The sequence below is a fragment of the Falco biarmicus genome, chromosome 7 (genome assembly GCF_023638135.1).
Source record: "Falco biarmicus isolate bFalBia1 chromosome 7, bFalBia1.pri, whole genome shotgun sequence".
Classification (NCBI taxonomy): Eukaryota; Metazoa; Chordata; class Aves; order Falconiformes; family Falconidae; genus Falco; species Falco biarmicus.
This window is the reverse complement of record NC_079294.1, coordinates 29,102,263-29,120,142: the sequence shown is the minus strand read 5'-3', so window position 1 is coordinate 29,120,142 and position 17,880 is coordinate 29,102,263. Positions and strand designations below refer to the sequence as shown.

At 42.4% G+C, this 17,880-nt stretch overlaps 2 protein-coding genes across 17 annotated transcripts in view; one reads left to right on the top strand and one right to left on the bottom strand.

Moving 5' to 3' along the window:
• CELF1 (CUGBP Elav-like family member 1) overlaps positions 1–14,935 on the bottom strand; it is a 69,387-nt gene extending 54,452 nt beyond the window's left edge. For 11 of the 15 annotated variants that reach the window (XR_008823088.1, XR_008823089.1, XM_056346718.1 and 8 more), the window contains exons 1-2: positions 14,767–14,887; positions 2,770–2,856 (exon numbers count right to left, since the gene is read on the bottom strand). The gene's annotated coding sequence lies outside the window, so the exon portion shown is untranslated. Of the gene's footprint in view, positions 1–2,769; positions 2,857–14,766 lie in introns of all 15 variants that reach the window. The other 4 variants (XM_056346720.1, XM_056346723.1, XM_056346717.1 and 1 more) reach the window with 4 other exon arrangements.
• A 240-nt stretch (positions 14,936–15,175) lies between these two features.
• On the top strand, positions 15,176–17,726 carry PTPMT1 (protein tyrosine phosphatase mitochondrial 1). Of its 2 annotated transcripts, none has more exons than XM_056346740.1 (4): positions 15,176–15,355; positions 15,482–15,562; positions 16,084–16,275; positions 17,527–17,726. In XM_056346740.1, exons 1-4 carry the CDS (start codon positions 15,179–15,181, stop codon positions 17,656–17,658), a joined length of 582 nt encoding a protein of 193 aa, XP_056202715.1. In that variant the 5' UTR covers positions 15,176–15,178; the 3' UTR covers positions 17,659–17,726. The 2 variants fall into 2 exon arrangements, with proteins under 2 accessions (XP_056202715.1, XP_056202716.1); XM_056346741.1 differs by having other exon boundaries at positions 17,510–17,726.
• Positions 17,727–17,880: the final 154 nt, after the last annotated feature.

Below are 17,880 nucleotides of genomic sequence, written 5' to 3'. Positions count from 1 at the left end.
AGTTGCACCAGTGTGGGTTCTCAGTGGGGACCGCAAAAGAATTAACAGGTGTAAATTGGGACATCTCATCACAGCTTTTGCAAACAAGATTTCTCCTGAAGTTTCCCCTGCACCCCCAAATGAAGTGCTGCATCTGAGTCAGATGCCACTTCCAACTTCTTCTGTATGTAGCTGGGAGGAACTATGACACCACCTGAAAATTCCATGTAGAAAAATGAAGGTTTAACACAGCCCTGCCAGATTTAAGAGTGACAAAATACACTCTTGCTGATGAACAAACAGTTGTAGCTTATGGTATGCAATATAATATAAACAGAACTACAGCTGGTAATGAAAACAAATGGCTCTAGCCACTAAGTAGTGGACAATGGATGAGCACCCAATAAATATAGCGATACTGCTTTGCTACTTAGTGGCAAAAATTCAGTCTCACCAGCACCCAGGATCATCTATAAGAGAACATTGGATCATTTAATGGGTTTTGATCAATGAAATTACTGTCACTGTCAGCACTTGTCTAGACCAGTTAGTTCTGATTTCTCATTACATTTTCCAGGAATTAATGTTTGTGGGATGTCAAGATTACCACTGACAATTCAAGAGGCTAACAGATAAAACAGACCACATAGCTCAACCTCAGATACATCCTGGCGTCAGCAATCTCCTATATAAATCAATGTTCAGTCTGGACTCTCTGCAGATGTACATACTTTTAAGTGCCAGTATGGCCAATAACAAAAACTTGGAAATATAAAAATAACTATTTCTCCGGAGGAAATGCAGAGGGGAGGTAATGATGCATCAGAGAGTGAAGGAGCTAGTGCACTAGATAAGTTTACTTACAAATAGAGAGGCCTATAAAAATCAGATGAAGCTTCAACTACTGTACAGCTTAGGCCACAATCCACAGAAAGCATGTCACCTTCTAGTAAACATTACTCATGAGACAGCAAGACAACACAGAGAGTGACAACAAACTCCTACAGCGCCAAAACCTTATCAAGGAAGCAGCCATGCCTTCTTATCTGAGAAATGTAGTTCTACTGCAAACTTCACACTACCCAAACCTCTCAGCACCAGAAGCTACTTGCTCAACGTAAGGCAACAGCTCCCAGTCACTGTGCCTGCTCACTTTGGCAGAGCTCTCAAGGACTGTTGTCCTCAGTGTTGCCAGCACAAGTACTAATGCGTGTACAGGTTAGCAGACAATCTCCACAGTTAGTAAGCAGACCAGTTGAATTACTTGGGACAGTATGTTTGACTATCAGAATGTAAGTTTGCTCAATTTAAGATACAATAGGAAGAACAGAAGAGGTGCACATTTGGGGACTACCTCATATTAAGGGAAAAAAGAAAAAAAAAGAGAGAAAGGAAAACATCTTAAATGCCATACTTCACATTACTGTAATGAGAACATCATAAAACACTTAACATCAGGGATGCAGACTATATCTGCAATGTCTGTTCCATGCTCAGCTATTAGAACTTAAACATTCCCAAAATCGATCATTAGTCTTGTAACCCATAATGAAGGTGTAAAGAGACACACTTTCAGAACGCAAAACAAAATAATCCTACGGTCTATGGTTGAAAATACAAGACTGGGGCTTAGAAGACGTGAGTTCTATTACTAACTATGGGACTGAACAGCACTGGACAAGTCACTTTATGGTCCTAGGAGTTTGTTTGTACAGTATTATCATCTTGTTTTTCTTTGTGAAGAGGTATTTTGAGAACTAGCAACAGAATGTATTCAATAGGAGTCAGAGTATCATCACATTGTTACAGCTGCATCCCAGCTGAAAACCTAGTAAACAACTTCATAAAAAAATCTTTCCACAAAACATTTGTCTGTTAGTAAAAACCAAAGAATCTCACCAACAAAAGATTTAAGCTTGCTATATCCTTCCACATTATGGCATCAAGAGACTCTCATAATGTCTCAAGAGTTGCAAATACAGAAGGTACACACTAATGCAACATTTTATTTACTTGTTGAATGAGGATCCAAAATATTCAGAAAACACACATTCTTGTTTTGCTTTACAGACACTGTACACACCACAGGAAGACCTATCAAATGCAGCACAAAGTTTTATGACTTCTTTAGAGTAAAAGATTGAGGTGCAGTGAACAGAAACAATATCCTCAGTTTAACCACAAGGATTACTTCTAGAAGCAACCCTAGCTGAACTTTGACAACCTCATCTATCTCAGCCACAAGATTCAAATACTAACACTTTTACTCACTTATCACTAAAGGCAAGATAAAAAAATCTCAATGGGATAATCATCCCTGTGCAGTGTTTAGACAGACACAGTTCACATAGCTCTGTTAAAAATGTCTTTTTATAATGTTGGAACTGATGATCTTTAAAGTCCCTTCCAACCCAAATCGCTTTATGACTCTACAATATCAAGGTACTTACACACTTCTTTTCCTTTGTGCAATCAAAAGAAATAGATTCAAATACAAACAGACAATAAAGAAGTTTTGTATGTCTCCCCACAAACATCCTCAAAACACTATCGCTATTCTGTACTATTACACCTAAAATACTGGAAGAGGACACAGTACATATGACCATTTCCAGCACCTACTGTCAGCTTCAGAGGGAAAATAATCTTGAGGTATCCCAATTTTGAAAGATCAGAATCAAACTGGATACAGAATTTCAAGTCTACTCCGAATTTGTATCTGCAAAATTTTTAAAGTTTAAACATTTATATTTTATTTCAAAGAAGCACAACTAAGAAAGACTGATTTACCTTAAGCTTGTATGTGTCTCTTGCTTGGCTTATATTAGACAAATATTTGCCATGAACTCTACCGTGCAGAATCTGCCATTGCCACGCCTGCAAACCAAAGAGTAAAAATATTCTCAATTATTTTTATTCCTTTTGTAATAGGCACATGGTCAAATCCTTTGCAGAAGTAAATGGATACAAGTCTCAAATTACACTTTTTTACATCGGCAAAGAACTGGGATCAATGCTCTATTTTAAGGAATATTGGTTCAAATAACTTTCAACAGCAAATTTTAACACTTAAAAGAGATTTAATATTGGGTGTGTAAAGCTGAAGCTTTACAAAAAATATTTTGTACTATTTCTTTTTCTTCATCAGAGGCAAACATTGGCATTGCTATGGGAACATCAACTTAGGAATGTCCTGACTTTCGTTCAAAAACCCAAATGAAATAAAATCTAACTATTTTACTGCAAAGCAGTCCTTCCTAAGCTTCTACTCAAACTCTCTGAAGGTTTCTCATTTGTCATCATTTGCAGCATCACTTATACATACTTCAGTTTCTTTTTTTATAATATTTACCCCCCTCTTCAATGTCTTTATATAGTATTTGAAGCATACAAACCACTGTAAATAATATAGAAAAATGAGAAAAAAAATCTGCATTAATTTACAACCTAATACCTGCTGAAAACATATCAATGCATAAACATATGCAGCACCTTGAAGCATTATTTTTGTCTGAATACCATTCACAAATGTAACACCACACTTAAGATGAACTTTTCTGTCTGAAGATGCCTAACTTTCATTCTCCATTATGAACATCTAAAATCAACTAACAGAATGTCTCTCTTACTGATAGCAGCCTTTTATTTCACAAACTACCTTCACGGCCCATTTTATGACTCAATCAGCCCCTCCAGGATGCTCGCCTGTGGCGATTAATGCTCACTAACTCTTGTCCCAGCCGACAGCTTTGCTTGCTCTCCCTGCTGTATAAGGCTGGATCCTTTGCCTGGGTCGGGGGAGAAGGGGGTGGGAAGGATCAAGAGCATCAATGCACTCTGCCAAGAACTAGAGAGATTCAGTACTTGCTTGTAGTTTTATGCATGTATTTTCACACGTTCTTCACTTAGACACTTCTCCATCAATTCTTTCCGTTCACTTTTCCTGGAAGGCACAGTATGACATCAGCTGGTTTCCACTGCTAGCAGGAGGACACTCCAGAAACTTTATGACCAAAACAAGTGCTATAAATACAGTCTTGGCTGCATGAGGACTCAAAATAGACATAAAATCCTCTTACATATCTTACTGGATTCTCAGGGTTTCTATACCTCAGTATCTGGATTCTGAAAGCACTTTATACTTCCTAAATCAGAACCTCAAATGTAACCGTCTACGTGGCACATTATCTTTTCTCTGTCCTCACCTCAGGGAAGTTCACCAGTTTCGTCCCAAATGAACAGCAGGCTTCTCTATACAGCAGCATCAAACACAGAATGTATCAAATACCACATTCATAAAGAAATATGTTGAGACAACATTTAGTACCTCCCTGTCTAAACCAAAGTGGTATGTGCCATACAGGGTAACACATGCAAACAATTCTTTTTTTCTTGTTGTTTGTATTACTCCAGAAGACTGGACATAAGCTCTCCATAAAGATTACATAGAAATGGGGTGGAAATACAAAGGAATAGATCAAGATATTCCTACTGTAGATCCAGTTTAAGCTGATGCTCTTGCCAAAAGAACAGAGAACTCTGCCCTCATCAGCTATCCATCCGCACCTCTGCATAACAAGCCTGAGAAAGGAAATGATCCAGGTGTGATCTAGCCTACCAATAACAGGAAAATAATAGTTCTAACACAGACATGCTCTCTGATTGAATTCACTGCACAACCACACAGATGCTCTTGGCAGCACAAAGGAAAAGGGAAACACATGAAAGATGGAACAAGCCTCTTTCAGAGTAAAACTGGCATATGCTCATTCAAATTACTCATGGAACTACATCATCAGATTTAGGTGCCAAATTTCAAATCGTTCTCTACTGATTAATCCTTTTTAAAAACTTCAAACAATAAATAAGGCTTCCAATACTTCCATTAAGGAAACTCTATACTTGTAAGCATATACATGTTCTTCCATATAATCACCTTTACTGTCCCAATTCTTTGCCAGCAGACTGCCTCCAACTTTGAAAGACATATCACTCCCTATCCTTGATTAAAGTATATGATTCAGCTTTTTAAAATCACAAGCAAATCTTTTTTAACTTTCACTTTTCACTTATTCTTCCTGAAGTTCAATACCAGTAATTCTTTTCAACAGCTGTTACAAGTTTAACTAACTTCAAATGAACACTGGACTTAATTCTAAATTCTTCTCACATGTCCACCCTTAACCTAACGTTATTATTCAACTGTATATTTATGACATAAAAAAAGGAAATTATTTTTGTAAATCATAAAAGCAATAAAGTAAGAAGAAAATAAAACATTACCCCTTCCTGTGGAATTTCAGGACTTCCAAAGGATGTCAGACAAAAGCTAAACTTCTCACTTATCTCCAACCTTGATAAAACTTTTCTGCAAGCAGGATAATAATGTAGTCAATCCAGAATGGATACTCAAAGTATACATGGCAAATATGATTTCCTGTCCTTATACATCTAAAGCATTGTATTTTGCTACATGAATCACCTGAACTCCTGGAAATAGGCAGAGCACTGTTACCCATTCTGCACTAGTGGGCAATAGGTGCAAGACAAATTTACTATACACGTAGCTCAAAGTATCTGCCTTCCAAGAAACAAAACTGACAGCTCAGCTTAGCTCTGAACACTGTCACTTTCTTACACTCTTACGCTGTCTCACATTCTTACAAAATGGAATATTTAAATCTCCTAACGCCAGGCTGTAGAATGGTACTATCTTTCATCTGCTCAATGCACTTGAACACATACTTCTTCAGTGTTCTACCCATTTTTCATCACATCTTTCAGAGAACCGACAAACAGTATTTTTTAAACATGCAATAGTGTACCTCCAAGAAGCCTCTGAAACTTCCTAATCATATTCCTACAAGACTACAAGCAAAAATTAAGTATGGTACCAGAAAACACTTTAGAGGAATTTTACAACCCTGATCACAGGCATCAAACAGTACCAAGATTCACTGTCAATTGGTATTGTAAATTCTGAAACAGTTTAGATTATTTTTTTGCTACTTTGCTCTGGTTGGTTTACATAGAAGGATGTCAACTGTGGAGACAGGAAGTGGGAAAGCAGGAAGAAAAGCAGAGGGCTTTAAGAGGATGCAAAAATTGGGAAACATACCAGGGCACTTAAGACAACAAACAACATCCTAGAAGCTCCATATTCACAAAGAATTCCATAGGTTTTCCAGATGCAGATGGAACAACTACTGCAATGTGTCCCTGCTAAACCAAGCATGATCAGAAAACAGCCACACAAGAAAGTTTCTTGAGTTCAAGCAGTTCAAGAATGAGATGACCCTCTGTCACCACAGTTCCCTACCTGCAGACACAGTGTGATTCAGACATTGCCGGGGCATCTGAGATTCACAAATTTGCCTCCAAAATTTGCTTCTTCTGAATCTGAGATACACACAGCTTTCTCAGGAGGAAATACACTGAAAAGACTGCAGTGGTAGGAAAGAAAATAATTCAGACTGAGTTTATGGACCACGGTCCTCAACAATGATTTTAATAAGACACTGCCTTCTGTTTCACAAGTGGAAAAATGTTTTCCTCACTCAAATTCAGGAAACAAAAGGCCCAATGCCTATTGGCATAGATATTCAAAAGGCAGCAGAATTTGTAACTGGACAGCATCCCCTAAAATCAGAAGTAGCCTATAACCCATTTCCCTCTCCCTCTCAAAAGATCTGTTGCCAATGTTAATGGTGGATCCAGTTGCTACCACTGTTTTGAGCACCCTTCTGCTACTCAGAAGAATCATTGTATCGACAGCTTACTACAGTGTCAGCAGCCGACATACTTCCTGCACTATTTGCTCACAAGATCTACTACTTACAAAAAGCTATTAAGAATAGTCATCCCAATGTGTGTACAGCCTTAATACAAAGATTATGCAAAAGCACAGCCAGGGAAGTCCTAGTTACAAGTTTCCAGCTCTTCCTAACAAGGTATATTCTACAATGCCATCGCCTTAGCACCAACTTCTTATTCCAAACTAAGCTGGCCAGGGTCTGGCTTCTCATTAATCCCCCTTACCCACAACAAGCAAAGACAGCACTCAGTTCTTACAGGACAGGATCTAGCTTTCATTAATCTTCATGGCAGACAGTGACACCAGGCCTTTTATGGAAAGATATAGGCCCTGGCTACTCACTCCCCAAAGCAGGCAGGGACATTAAAATACTCATCCCAGAAGACTGCAGCTCTTTTGGAGCTTAAAACTGTATCTTTCTGATGCCGCTGCCACCCACTACACACTCTCCCTTCAAGACATCTGCTTTCCCTCCTCCACTCCCGGTCCCTAGACTTCCAACTTGGATGAACTGCATTTTACAAAAAAAGAAAACGTCCACAAACAGATCACCTTTCACTTGGAATGCCAGTCCTCCCCAGAGACGCAGACAGACAGACGAACGCTAACAACAGAGACTGTAAGCCCTGGCTCTCAATTCTGCTCAGCAAATGCCGAATGCACACAAGACCAGCCACACTGCCTAGTTTGCTAGCGTGCTGCTGTTGTACAAATATAGAAAGCAGAAAGTAGAACAACCGTTTCAGCAGAACGGATTCTGCTCAGCTCTCTGAGAGGGAGGAGCAGGGAGCTGAACCAGCTGAACTGCTTTACCCATACATGGTCTCTGAAAGAGACCATTGCTAAGACAAGTTCCTTTGCATATGCACACCCTCATTCACTGTCACAAGGTGCAGGGGAAGAAAAGTATTAAAAGCATACAAACTTAAAGGAGTTACTACCTTGAAATTAGTTCCAAGCCCATTTTGCTTGAGCCCACCTTAATAACATAGAATTGTTATTCTATGAAGAATCTATGAAGATTCTATGAAGAATCTATGAAGAATTCTATGAAGAAGATCCAACAGAATCTGGGCAGCAACTCAGAAAGACAAAAATCTCCCTTCCAGGGAATCCCCACATCCACCAGCATTTCAAGAACTACTGAACTGGCCAAGTCTTCCTTGTTGCTTTTGGACACACATATCTGCATACCAAGCTCTTGGTTTGACCTTCTTCCCTGACCCAGAATTGAATTATAGCAATCTTTTTAAGCCCTTCTCCCTTTTAAAGTATTTTCCCTAAACCAGTAAGCATGACCTCCCACTGGTTGACACAAACTACTATGGTGACCTGCGCTATCATGTCTGCTTTCCCAGTAGTCCTTTTTTGCCAGTGTTTAAACACAAACTAAATCTTTTTCTATATATTCTTCACAAAAACAGAAGAAAATCACTTTTATGCAGCATCCCCATCACTTCCTTCTCCCCCCCTCCTTTCATGTTCTGGCACAGAAAGAGAGCAAAATCAATATAACTGAAAACCCAAATTCCTAGGCATTCAAAGAAGAAGACTAAGAAAAAAAGTGGCACAGCCCCTGATTTTTTTAGTAGACAGGAATGACAGCCTACAAACTCAGTAACAGTTTCATTTATATACAAAAGCATAATTTTCCTTAAAAGAGATTTATTACCCTATGTTGCTGCCTGTTTCTTATACTTCGTGTATCCCACATTTATGTGGTGATACAAAACTATCTTGCAGAAGTTACCAAAAAAGTTCTCTCATACAAATATGCGGAAATTGCAGCTTTCAACTATATCAGGAATGTAGTGACCAATTCAGAACTCTGAGAAGTGCACTAGTCAGGTAGCTCTGTTAACGTGGCTTGTAAGTAGATACAAAAGTGCTGGCATTTAAAACAATTTCCTTATTTTTCAAATTTCTCATGACTGAGATACTGGTTTAGGCTCCCTGCAAATTGAGGAAGACACCAGCATACTGAGAATTAGCTGTATGGCTACGCATATCCTGAATTATTTTCCTTACAAGAAAGGATCAAGAATATGTGTCCTAGTCCTGCTCCCCTGAAAGCAGTCATGAAATGCCTATTAATCTTAGTCTTCAACTAAATACTCTTGAACTAAATACTTGAAAAATACTTTAAACCCCCCAAAATTGTAAAGCAAATTCTGCATTAGAGAGTCACTGTCACAGCAGCTTCCACACTGTGAAATAAGACAGTACCACCTACAGCCAGTCTGTGATAGTGATCAAATTCTGGCACTGAACACACAATTCAAAATGTAATATTACTCCATAATTATCAGAATATTCACACTTACCTTTTCCTGTCATATATGATCACAGATTTCTGAGCAGTCAAAACTTCTTTATAGAAGTAAATATACAACCCTTTTTCCCCTAAAGAGTTTCCATATTTATCTTTTTCAATGGTAGTATCACTTCTAATGTCGCTTGACTGTTCAAGAAATCTTTACCATTTTGCTCAAATTGTGCTAGACATTGTACAGTCACAATACAATGATGGGGAAGACAGGAATTTTTGGAAGGAGGCACAGGTGAGTTGGCAAAAAGATTTTGAGATGGTGCTCTGCTTAGGAATCTAAGCGTATAAATGAGAGAAGAATTACTTTTACACTGTGCTCTGCCTAGACATAATGCAAGGGCTAGATGTGAAATTGAAAATACATTCTCTTTTCCTGAAAGACCAGTATCTCATTGCCTTCTGAAGAATCATTTATCAAAACTCTATCTTGTAAGATTTTGATGAGATATTAAGATGCCTGGTGTCTATCCTGCAAATCTCTACATAGAGTAGATGAAGAAAGATGCTACCGTTTTTATATGTAGTCTTAGAAATTGTCTACTAAATACTTCATATGAAGTACAGACTTCATAAATAACCACCTCCTCTGCTTTGGAAAAAAAAAAAAAAATAGACGTGAATGCTCCCTTTCCTACAGATTCTGAAGGGTTTGTGGATAGTGTGCGTATGTTAGAATATCTTTTGAACTGCATAGTTTGAAGAAAAAATAGCACAGCATATTCATGGATTCAATGAAAACCTGAATTCGAAGTGATGTTTGGAGAACAGTAGTTTTACTTTGACATGTGAAATACTGAAATCTAGCTGGTAAAAATTACATTATTTTTGTGAAAAGTGCAGTACAAAATAGCCTGCAGATAGAATTGAAAGCTACCAGAAAGAATAATTTTGATGAAGGTGAAAGAAAAAGCCAAGGCCCTGAAAAACTCAAATTAATTTCAAGTGAAAACAATGTAAGACATGACAGAACTCTTGTCAAAGGAGTTCTTACAAGAATCAGGAGAGAATTCAGTTCTGAGAGAACACACAGCATGCAACCATAAAAACCCCTCAAAACTGTCTGCAAAGGAAAGCCTGCCAAATATCATACCAGCATGACACTGGATACTCAGCAAACATTCTCTTATCCACACGCTCATTCAAGATCTCCTTGAGGTGTGCTGCTGAAAAGGACAAAAAACCCAAAGGGCCTGCTCATTTCAGCAGTATCTAAGCCAGTTATTCCAAGTTATATTTACAAATAATTTAGTTAAACCAATGTGAAAATCCCAGACAAGTATGATTTTAAGACCAGTTTATACAATCTTAAGTCTACCTTTAACTTAGAACTACCTTTAACTTAAGAACTTTTAATACAGCAAGCCAAGCCATTAAATCAGTTACAAATCCACTCTAAATCAGTACAGACTCATTACCAAAACTCGCAGTTTGTCAGTTTGCCACTAGTACGCTGTTTCTAACAGAGCAGCCAGTAAACCAGCTTATCTTTTCTAAAAACAAAACAAAAAACCAGACCATGATATGCTGAGGATACTGAAGACAGAAGGATAATATGCATACATGGGACAAAGATGACAGCTTGTGGATGAGGATTCCACTTCTGGCATAAAGCTTTCACACACATACCCGTGCCGCAAACTGTATCACCTAAACTGAAATTCTTTGCTAAGAGTTGAAAACTACTGAAGACTTCTGTTCAGCTATCTAGCTGCTCACTGTTCATCCTGAATTCAGTTAGCAACAATGCCTTTTCTTTTAAAATGCAGAGCTAAGATGGCTGAAAGTTTTATGTCACTCAAGACGTCAGAAAGATGATGTCCTTTACCTTGGACGATGACTGTGCCATACATACTACATTGCTGTCAAACAAATAAGCCTGCTCTGTCTATCACAGTTCAGACTCGTAAGCTATTCATCCCTACAGCAAAGGATTTCCAGACTAATATGCACTGCAGCTTTAAAGCAGTTTACATTTTCCTCCTTGCTCTATCCAAACTTCCTGCTTTGACCTAATGTGTATTTTAGCTTTACGTGCTTGTATCTCTCTCAGGTGCAAACAAGACGATGTCCAGCTGACATTTGAGAAATCTTTTTAAAAACGTGAATGCTAAAGCTCACACTTTTCACTGTTGTGTCCCAAACACAGAGTTTTGGCAAGATATTCTAAAATACAGACAGCAACAGCAGAAAAGGTGCTATCTTGCATTTTTTCATAGAACACAAGCATCTCCAATGACAGGAGGAAAGGCAATAAAACTACTGGTTATTTTCTTCCAATCAAGATAATCTCTTGCCTCAAGAAATCCTGTAACAGGATCACAACTCAAGATACTGTGCTGCAGTACTTTGAGAGAAATACCCATTAGAGGGCCTAGATAACTTTTCTTATTTTACAACTCCCATTCTAATAAACCCTGAAGTATTTTACTGTCCTTTGATTTATACTGCTTTTTCCTCTGCAAACCAACGATCAATGGATAAAAATGATATTTTCTTGCCTGAAGGCAGTTACCAACACAGTGAGTAACTCTGCCATAGACTTGGGAATGGTAAACTAAAGGACAAGAAGCAATACTGAACATGCCCAGATTGAAAGAAAACATGAGACACCCATGGCAAGACTGATAAATAAGAATGCAGAAATATAAACCTGAGTCTGTTGGACTCTCGCTGCTGTTTCAGTAGCAAAACTCACATTATGACTTGGAAATGACTGGGATGAGGACTGCCTCATGGATGTACTGCTAAACAACAGTCTCTATTTCAACAGCCAGAACAGTGGGTTCTAAGACACCAGAGTTAGAACTAAGCAAGAAATCTCAAAAACGAGAATTTGTAACACTTCCCACCTAGCCTAAAAAAAAAAATAAAAAATAGAGTAGAGCAGGCCCTCTGAAAAGGTTTGTGGCAGAAGACCAAAGCAGCAAACAGATGAAATTAAGATTATCAGTTACTAAGTTTCAATAACCACATTCCAGAAAAAGATACAAGAAATAGTTAAGGAACAACCTCCTCATAACAAAGTTTCTTACTAAATTCAGAGATTGGATTATAGGTAGTATTTTACTTAACTCAATACAAGTCTAAATATTTGAAGAACCACATTATCTTTTATGAAATTCAGCTAATTCAGCATAATATTGTGTTTGCAGTAATTTCAAAAGAATAGTTACACAATATGATAAGTATTTCTCTAATGTCAAAGCTCCATAATTTGTTTCATCTAATGATTCTTCAACTGATGTAAAGGCTGCTTCCAAGGGACCTTGCAAATTATGGATTTATTATTGACGAAATATACAACTATTGCATATCTATTATATGGCCACCTTTCTTGCTTTTCCCTTTAGAACAGTAGCGTCAGGCAGCATGTCTTCAGAATCCCTACTCTTAGCAGAAGAAATAACAAGTTATGGACACCCTTCCCACACCATGTAACGATAATCTTACAAGTGCGCCTAGTGTTGAAGGACCAGCAAAAAGGTGGATACAGTAATAAGTACACAGTACTACTGTGGAGTTCTTTGCTGTATCTCCCATTGTGAAAGAGTGGTAAGTTCTTCCCATTATTGTAAGCCATATACTTTCAAAACAAAACTACCCAACGCATAAATCTTTGTATTTTAGCATTCATGATTTTATGAGTCACTTTTCAATCGTCTACTTTTCTAGAGATGCTGTGCTCCTGCTTTTTTTTTTGCATGTAAACATAATTTCCTAAGCCTGCATCTATAATTTTGTTTCGTTTACAAAAAAGAAGCAGATGCATCTTATGTATAAGGGCAAGCATGTAACCATGGAGGTGGGATCTGGGACTGATTTCTCTCTGATGTAACATTAGAAACTGACAGTGAAAGGAAAACCACAGTCATCGAAGAGTGATCATTCAAAACCAGTGAAAACACTCCACAGAACAGCATACACTTCCCCAGAATAAGTACCAGCAATGATCTTGAAAGTGAGCACAGGCTGAAAGAGAACAGTAAGCACCTTAAAAAACCCAAAATAATCCTTTAGACCATCATATTTTAAAATCCCCATTTAGGGATTTTAGTGATATATATATCTGCATCCATGTCCCTAAGCAGATACGAGAATTGTACTCCTGCCCTGGGGATTCTTCATCAGCAGGAATGCAACTGAAGATATTAAGTTGCAGGAAGCAAGCTGCACCCACCTTAACTTTCCTATCCCAGCGTAAAGACATAAAAAGTATTTTTAAACATCTAGCACAGCAGTAGTATTTTCAACAAAGCTGCCTCTTAAAGACACGGGATACAGCTCTAGGAAGTACAGTATTTCACATTATGCAGAGCTCCCAAGAACATAGCTGAGGGGAAGAAAAAAAAATATGATGGGTTTATTACAGATATATAATGCCAAATCAGCGCAGTAAAAACTATCTGATGAACTAATCTACAGAAAAGCAGTAAAGAAGACAGCAAAAGTCACCAGGAGATAATTTACCAATTATTGTGATCACTAGTATAAGGAGTAAGACTGAAAAGACAGACAGACACAAAAAATAATAAAAAAATAAATTCAAGATACTTTAAGTCCAGTTGCTTGTAGACCAGAGGCAAAGTGTACTTCAAGATCTTCTCAATCAAACGTTGTCTAAATCAAGCGAGCTCCCAGTGAAATGCACTCAATGATCATACCTCAAGCAGTACATACAAGAAAAAGGCAACGTTTGAAAAATGCTCCCTGACAACTTCTGGCAGAAGAGAATGCCTGTGCCTTAGAGGTGAAAGTGTCTGGGCCACAGTTCCTCAGGAATTCAAAGGAGTGAAGGTTCCACACTTGTATTATAATGGTGCCTCTAAACTCACTACTCATGAACAGTCCTATAAAAAGCTCATTCTGTTATCAACCTCTATTGCTTCTTTATGTATTTATCATTCATGTTACGTTCAGTCTCTCTTGGGTTTTGTATTTTGTTTCCCACTTCGTTCCAGCAGCGTCCGTCACGCCTTCTCACGCTCGGAGACCGCAAACCCTCACACTGTGCTGAACTCCAATTCCCCTGCTTCAGCTTCTCGTATACCCGACTTACCTCTACACACTCGTATACCGGCACACGTTTCACTAGTCCAAAAGACAGACGCCTACCGTGCCCCCAACGACAGGTAACCGCACCCCCCGTTCCCGGGGTAAGCCGCCGGGCCGCTGCGCTGCACCTCAGCCGCCCAGCCCTGCAGACCGACGGCGGCCGTAGCCCGGGGGAGCCGCTCCCCCGCCCCAAGGGCAGCCCCGGGCCCGCCGCAGCTCGCCCCCCCGCCCCAATGGCGACGCCGCCTCGGGCTCCGCTCGCACCTGCAGCGCCCCCCGCCGCCGCCCCGCGGCCCAGCGGCGCCCGAGGCGGTGTCAGCGCTCGGATCACACGCGACAACCGGCGGCCTCCGGTTCCGGGCCCCGCAGGGAGCTCCCGGCGGGGCGGCCACCGCCTCCGGGGTGGCGCGCACAGGGCGGCGGCGCGGCGGCTGCTCCGCGGGCCCCAGCCCCGCCGCGCCGCCGTGGGGAGCGGCGGGCGGGAGCGAGCTGCCCGCCGCAGAGGCTGCCGCCCCGGCCCGGCGCGAGTGGCCGCCGGCGGGAGCCCAAAGGAACGAGGAAGGGGGGGGAGAAGGAGGAGGAGAGCCGTTACCTGCGCGAGGCGGATCGCGCTCTCCGCAGGCTCCGCTCCGCGCCGTCCCTGCCCGGCCCGGCCCGAGCTCCTCCTGGCGGCCGCCGCCCTCACCTGCCCCCAGGGATACACCCGCGCCCCGCTCCGCTCCCTGCGCCGCCTCAGGCCGGCTCCGCAAGATGGCGGCGCTTCCGGGAGAGACTACGGCGGGCCCGAGGTGGAGGGGCCGGCGCCGCGCGAGCGCCCGCCCTCCCCGGCCGGGCGGCCCTGCCGTGCCCCGCCCGCCACCGCCCCGCTCCGGCCGCCGAGCGCCCGCCCGCCGCCCCCCTTCTCCCGCGCGAGCCCGCCGCAGGCTCCCCCGTCTCCTCACGCTCGGTGCGGTCGTCCGCGGTCCCCCCCCGCCCCTCGGCCGCCCGGCGCGGCGCGGCCCGCGATGGGGCTGGGGCTGGCGGAGGCGCTGGGCGCCGGGGCGGCGCGGCTGCTCTTCTACCCGACGCTGCTGTACACGGCGCTGCGGGCGCGGCTGCCCGGGTCCCGCCGGCCCTGGTTCCACCGCATCGACGGCGCCGTGCTGCTGGGGGCGCTGCCGCTGCGGGGACGCAGCCGCAGGGTAAGGCGGGCGCGGCGGGGTGGGCCGGGCTGGGCCGGCGGTGCCTGACGGTGCCTGACGGTGCCTGACGGTGCCTGACGGTGCCTGACGGTGCCTGACGGTGCCTGACGGTGCCTGTGCCCGTAGCTGGTGGCGGAGGAGAACGTGCGCGCCGTGGTCACCCTCAACGAGGAGTACGAGACCCGCTTCCTCTGCTGCTCCGCCCAGGTGAGGCCGGGGCGCTTGCCCCTGTGTCCCGGGAAGGGTCTCCCGGCGTTCCGCCCGTCCCGGCGCAGGTGAGGCCCCGGCCACCTCCAGCCGGGAGCCTGGCACCCACCGGGGCCTCTGGCAGCAGGGACAGGGCCGCTTCGTGCCGAGGCCAGCTTGTAAAACTCGGCGAGAGAGAGGTAAAACGTGAGGGTGCAAGTGAAGTGTCACAGCTGCGGGGAGGGAAGGGGGGCTAAACCCACGTCCATCCCGGTGCGAGCACAGCAATGCCTTTTGTTCTGGGACCGGATCCCAGCTCCGTCCCTTTCGCTGAACCACATCTTCTCAGTTCCCTTTAACCTCTCCTTCCTGAGAGCCGGCACTACAGTTCTCACACATCTGATTTAAAGGGCTGACTTTCAGAGCCTGCTTACGACCCCACTGAATTTCCCAGCTGTCTCAACAGGTTCTGGGTTTTCTTTCTGCAAAATAAAAAACGCACCCCAAAAGTTAACAGATCAAATCCATTATGTCCATTTCAGGAATGGAAGGCAATGGGAGTGGAGCAGCTGCGTCTCAGCACTGTGGATCTGACTGGAGTCCCCACCTTGGAAAACCTCCACAAAGGTGTTGAATTCATACTGAAACACCGAGCCTGTGGTAACAGTGTCTATGTGCACTGCAAGGCAGGACGCTCCCGCAGTGCCACCATGGTGGCAGCATATTTAATTCAAGTAAGAAGGATTCTGTGCTAAATGGGGTTTATTTTCATACAGTCTGAGCGAATACAGCGAAACTTTACAGTTTGCTTTTGCTTAAAAAGCCTAAAGCACGTACAGGTGCATTAATATTCCATGATTTTACGGAGTTTGGGCTGGAGGTCCATGTTAAGAGAGGTAGATAGATAGGCCCCAAACTTACATTGCTGTTTTGTAGAATGTGGCAAATGCAGAGTAAACGAACAAGTGAAACAATGTTCGCTGAACTGAGGTCTAAGCTTTCTTGGATGATCTAGTTTATCTTTGCACACTTGGTTCATCTGCACTTACGATTCTGTCAAGGTAACGCTTCCTGGCAATGAGACAGTGGGAAGCCGCAGCATAGCTGCCATCATTCATCTATACGTCCTGCCTCTGCCAGCTCTGTTACTAGCACAGGCACTGACAAAGATGTTCTGATCTTAGGGAAAGAGAACTGTTGCAACAAAGCTTTGAAACATGTGGTCTCCTGGTATCTGTTGCTGGTTCGGGCGTATCAGTCAGGCTTCAGGAAGCTGCTCAGTTTTCTGGGCCATTAATATAGTAAGTTCTTAACAGGTTTTGGAAGATTCTGCCATTCTTAATTCTTTCTATGGAGGAACAGATTGAGATTGGAATAACAAGTCACTCATGAGGACGAGTTCACTGAGCAGATAAACATCTATTTTTGTTCAGATTTTCACCCTGGTTAACTAAAATGATAAGCCTTTCTAAGCCTTTCAGTAAATATAATTCAGGATCAAGAGAAGGGACTTTGGTTTTCTGAGTTCTCCTCCAGACCCAACTGGGTAAACCAGAACTAAGAACAAAATCCCACCCATGAATTGTTCTGTTGGTGTTATTAAGTGTTCCCTGGAAAATTTTCCCACTAAGTTGCTGAAGAGCAATGAGAGTACTAGAAAAGTTAAAAAAAAAAAAATAAAAGCAGCAGGTTGCACTGTTGCTCTGGACTGGTGGGAACAGGACAGGGAACTATTCACAATATGATGGAAACAAGAAAGAGACAGAAAACGGAGGTTCCAGGCAGCAACCATCCCTCTTTAACCGAGGGGCTCATTTCATGAACTTGCATTGACATTCAGGCCCCTCTGAGGGGAACATAAAGTCAACAGAAGGGGTGAAGCAGCAAACTTTCTAACAACTCCCATGTCACCTGTAGCCTTCAGGAAGGCTCCATTGACTGGTGCAGGGATGGAATTGTCACTTGCAGGGTTTCTGCCTTTTCAGCTGCATCACTGGAGCCCTCAGGAAGCAATAGAGGCTATTGCCAAGATCCGTCCCCACATCCTCATTCGGCACAAGCAAGTCCAGGTCCTGGAGACATTTCACAGGAACACAATCACTGGGACAACTGCATAGTGCCAGTAAGAACTATCAATATCTCTGTCTTGGCTGCTTTAAAAAAAACGTATGTTTTAATGATCTAATGAAGGCTTACGCGTTTTATTTCTTGACCATCAACAAAAAAGTTTTTACATAAATCACAGTAAAGGGGAGGTTGGGCTGTTCCATGAAAGCTTTCTTTCCTTATGACTAATATCTTAGTTCTCTTGGAGCCCCGTAGTTCTTCTCTCCCACATG

What these genes read in the sequence shown, in the direction of transcription:
- PTPMT1 (XM_056346740.1), top strand. Translation starts at nt 15,179, where the DNA reads ATGGGGCTGGGGCTGGCGGAGGCGCTGGGCGCCGGGGCGGCGCGGCTG. An exon ending in TGCGGGGACGCAGCCGCAGG is followed by an intron (nt 15,356 to 15,481) that starts GTAAGGCGGGCG and finishes CTGTGCCCGTAG; the next exon opens with CTGGTGGCGGAGGAGAACGT. An exon ending in TCCTCTGCTGCTCCGCCCAG is followed by an intron (nt 15,563 to 16,083) that starts GTGAGGCCGGGG and finishes TGTCCATTTCAG; the next exon opens with GAATGGAAGGCAATGGGAGT.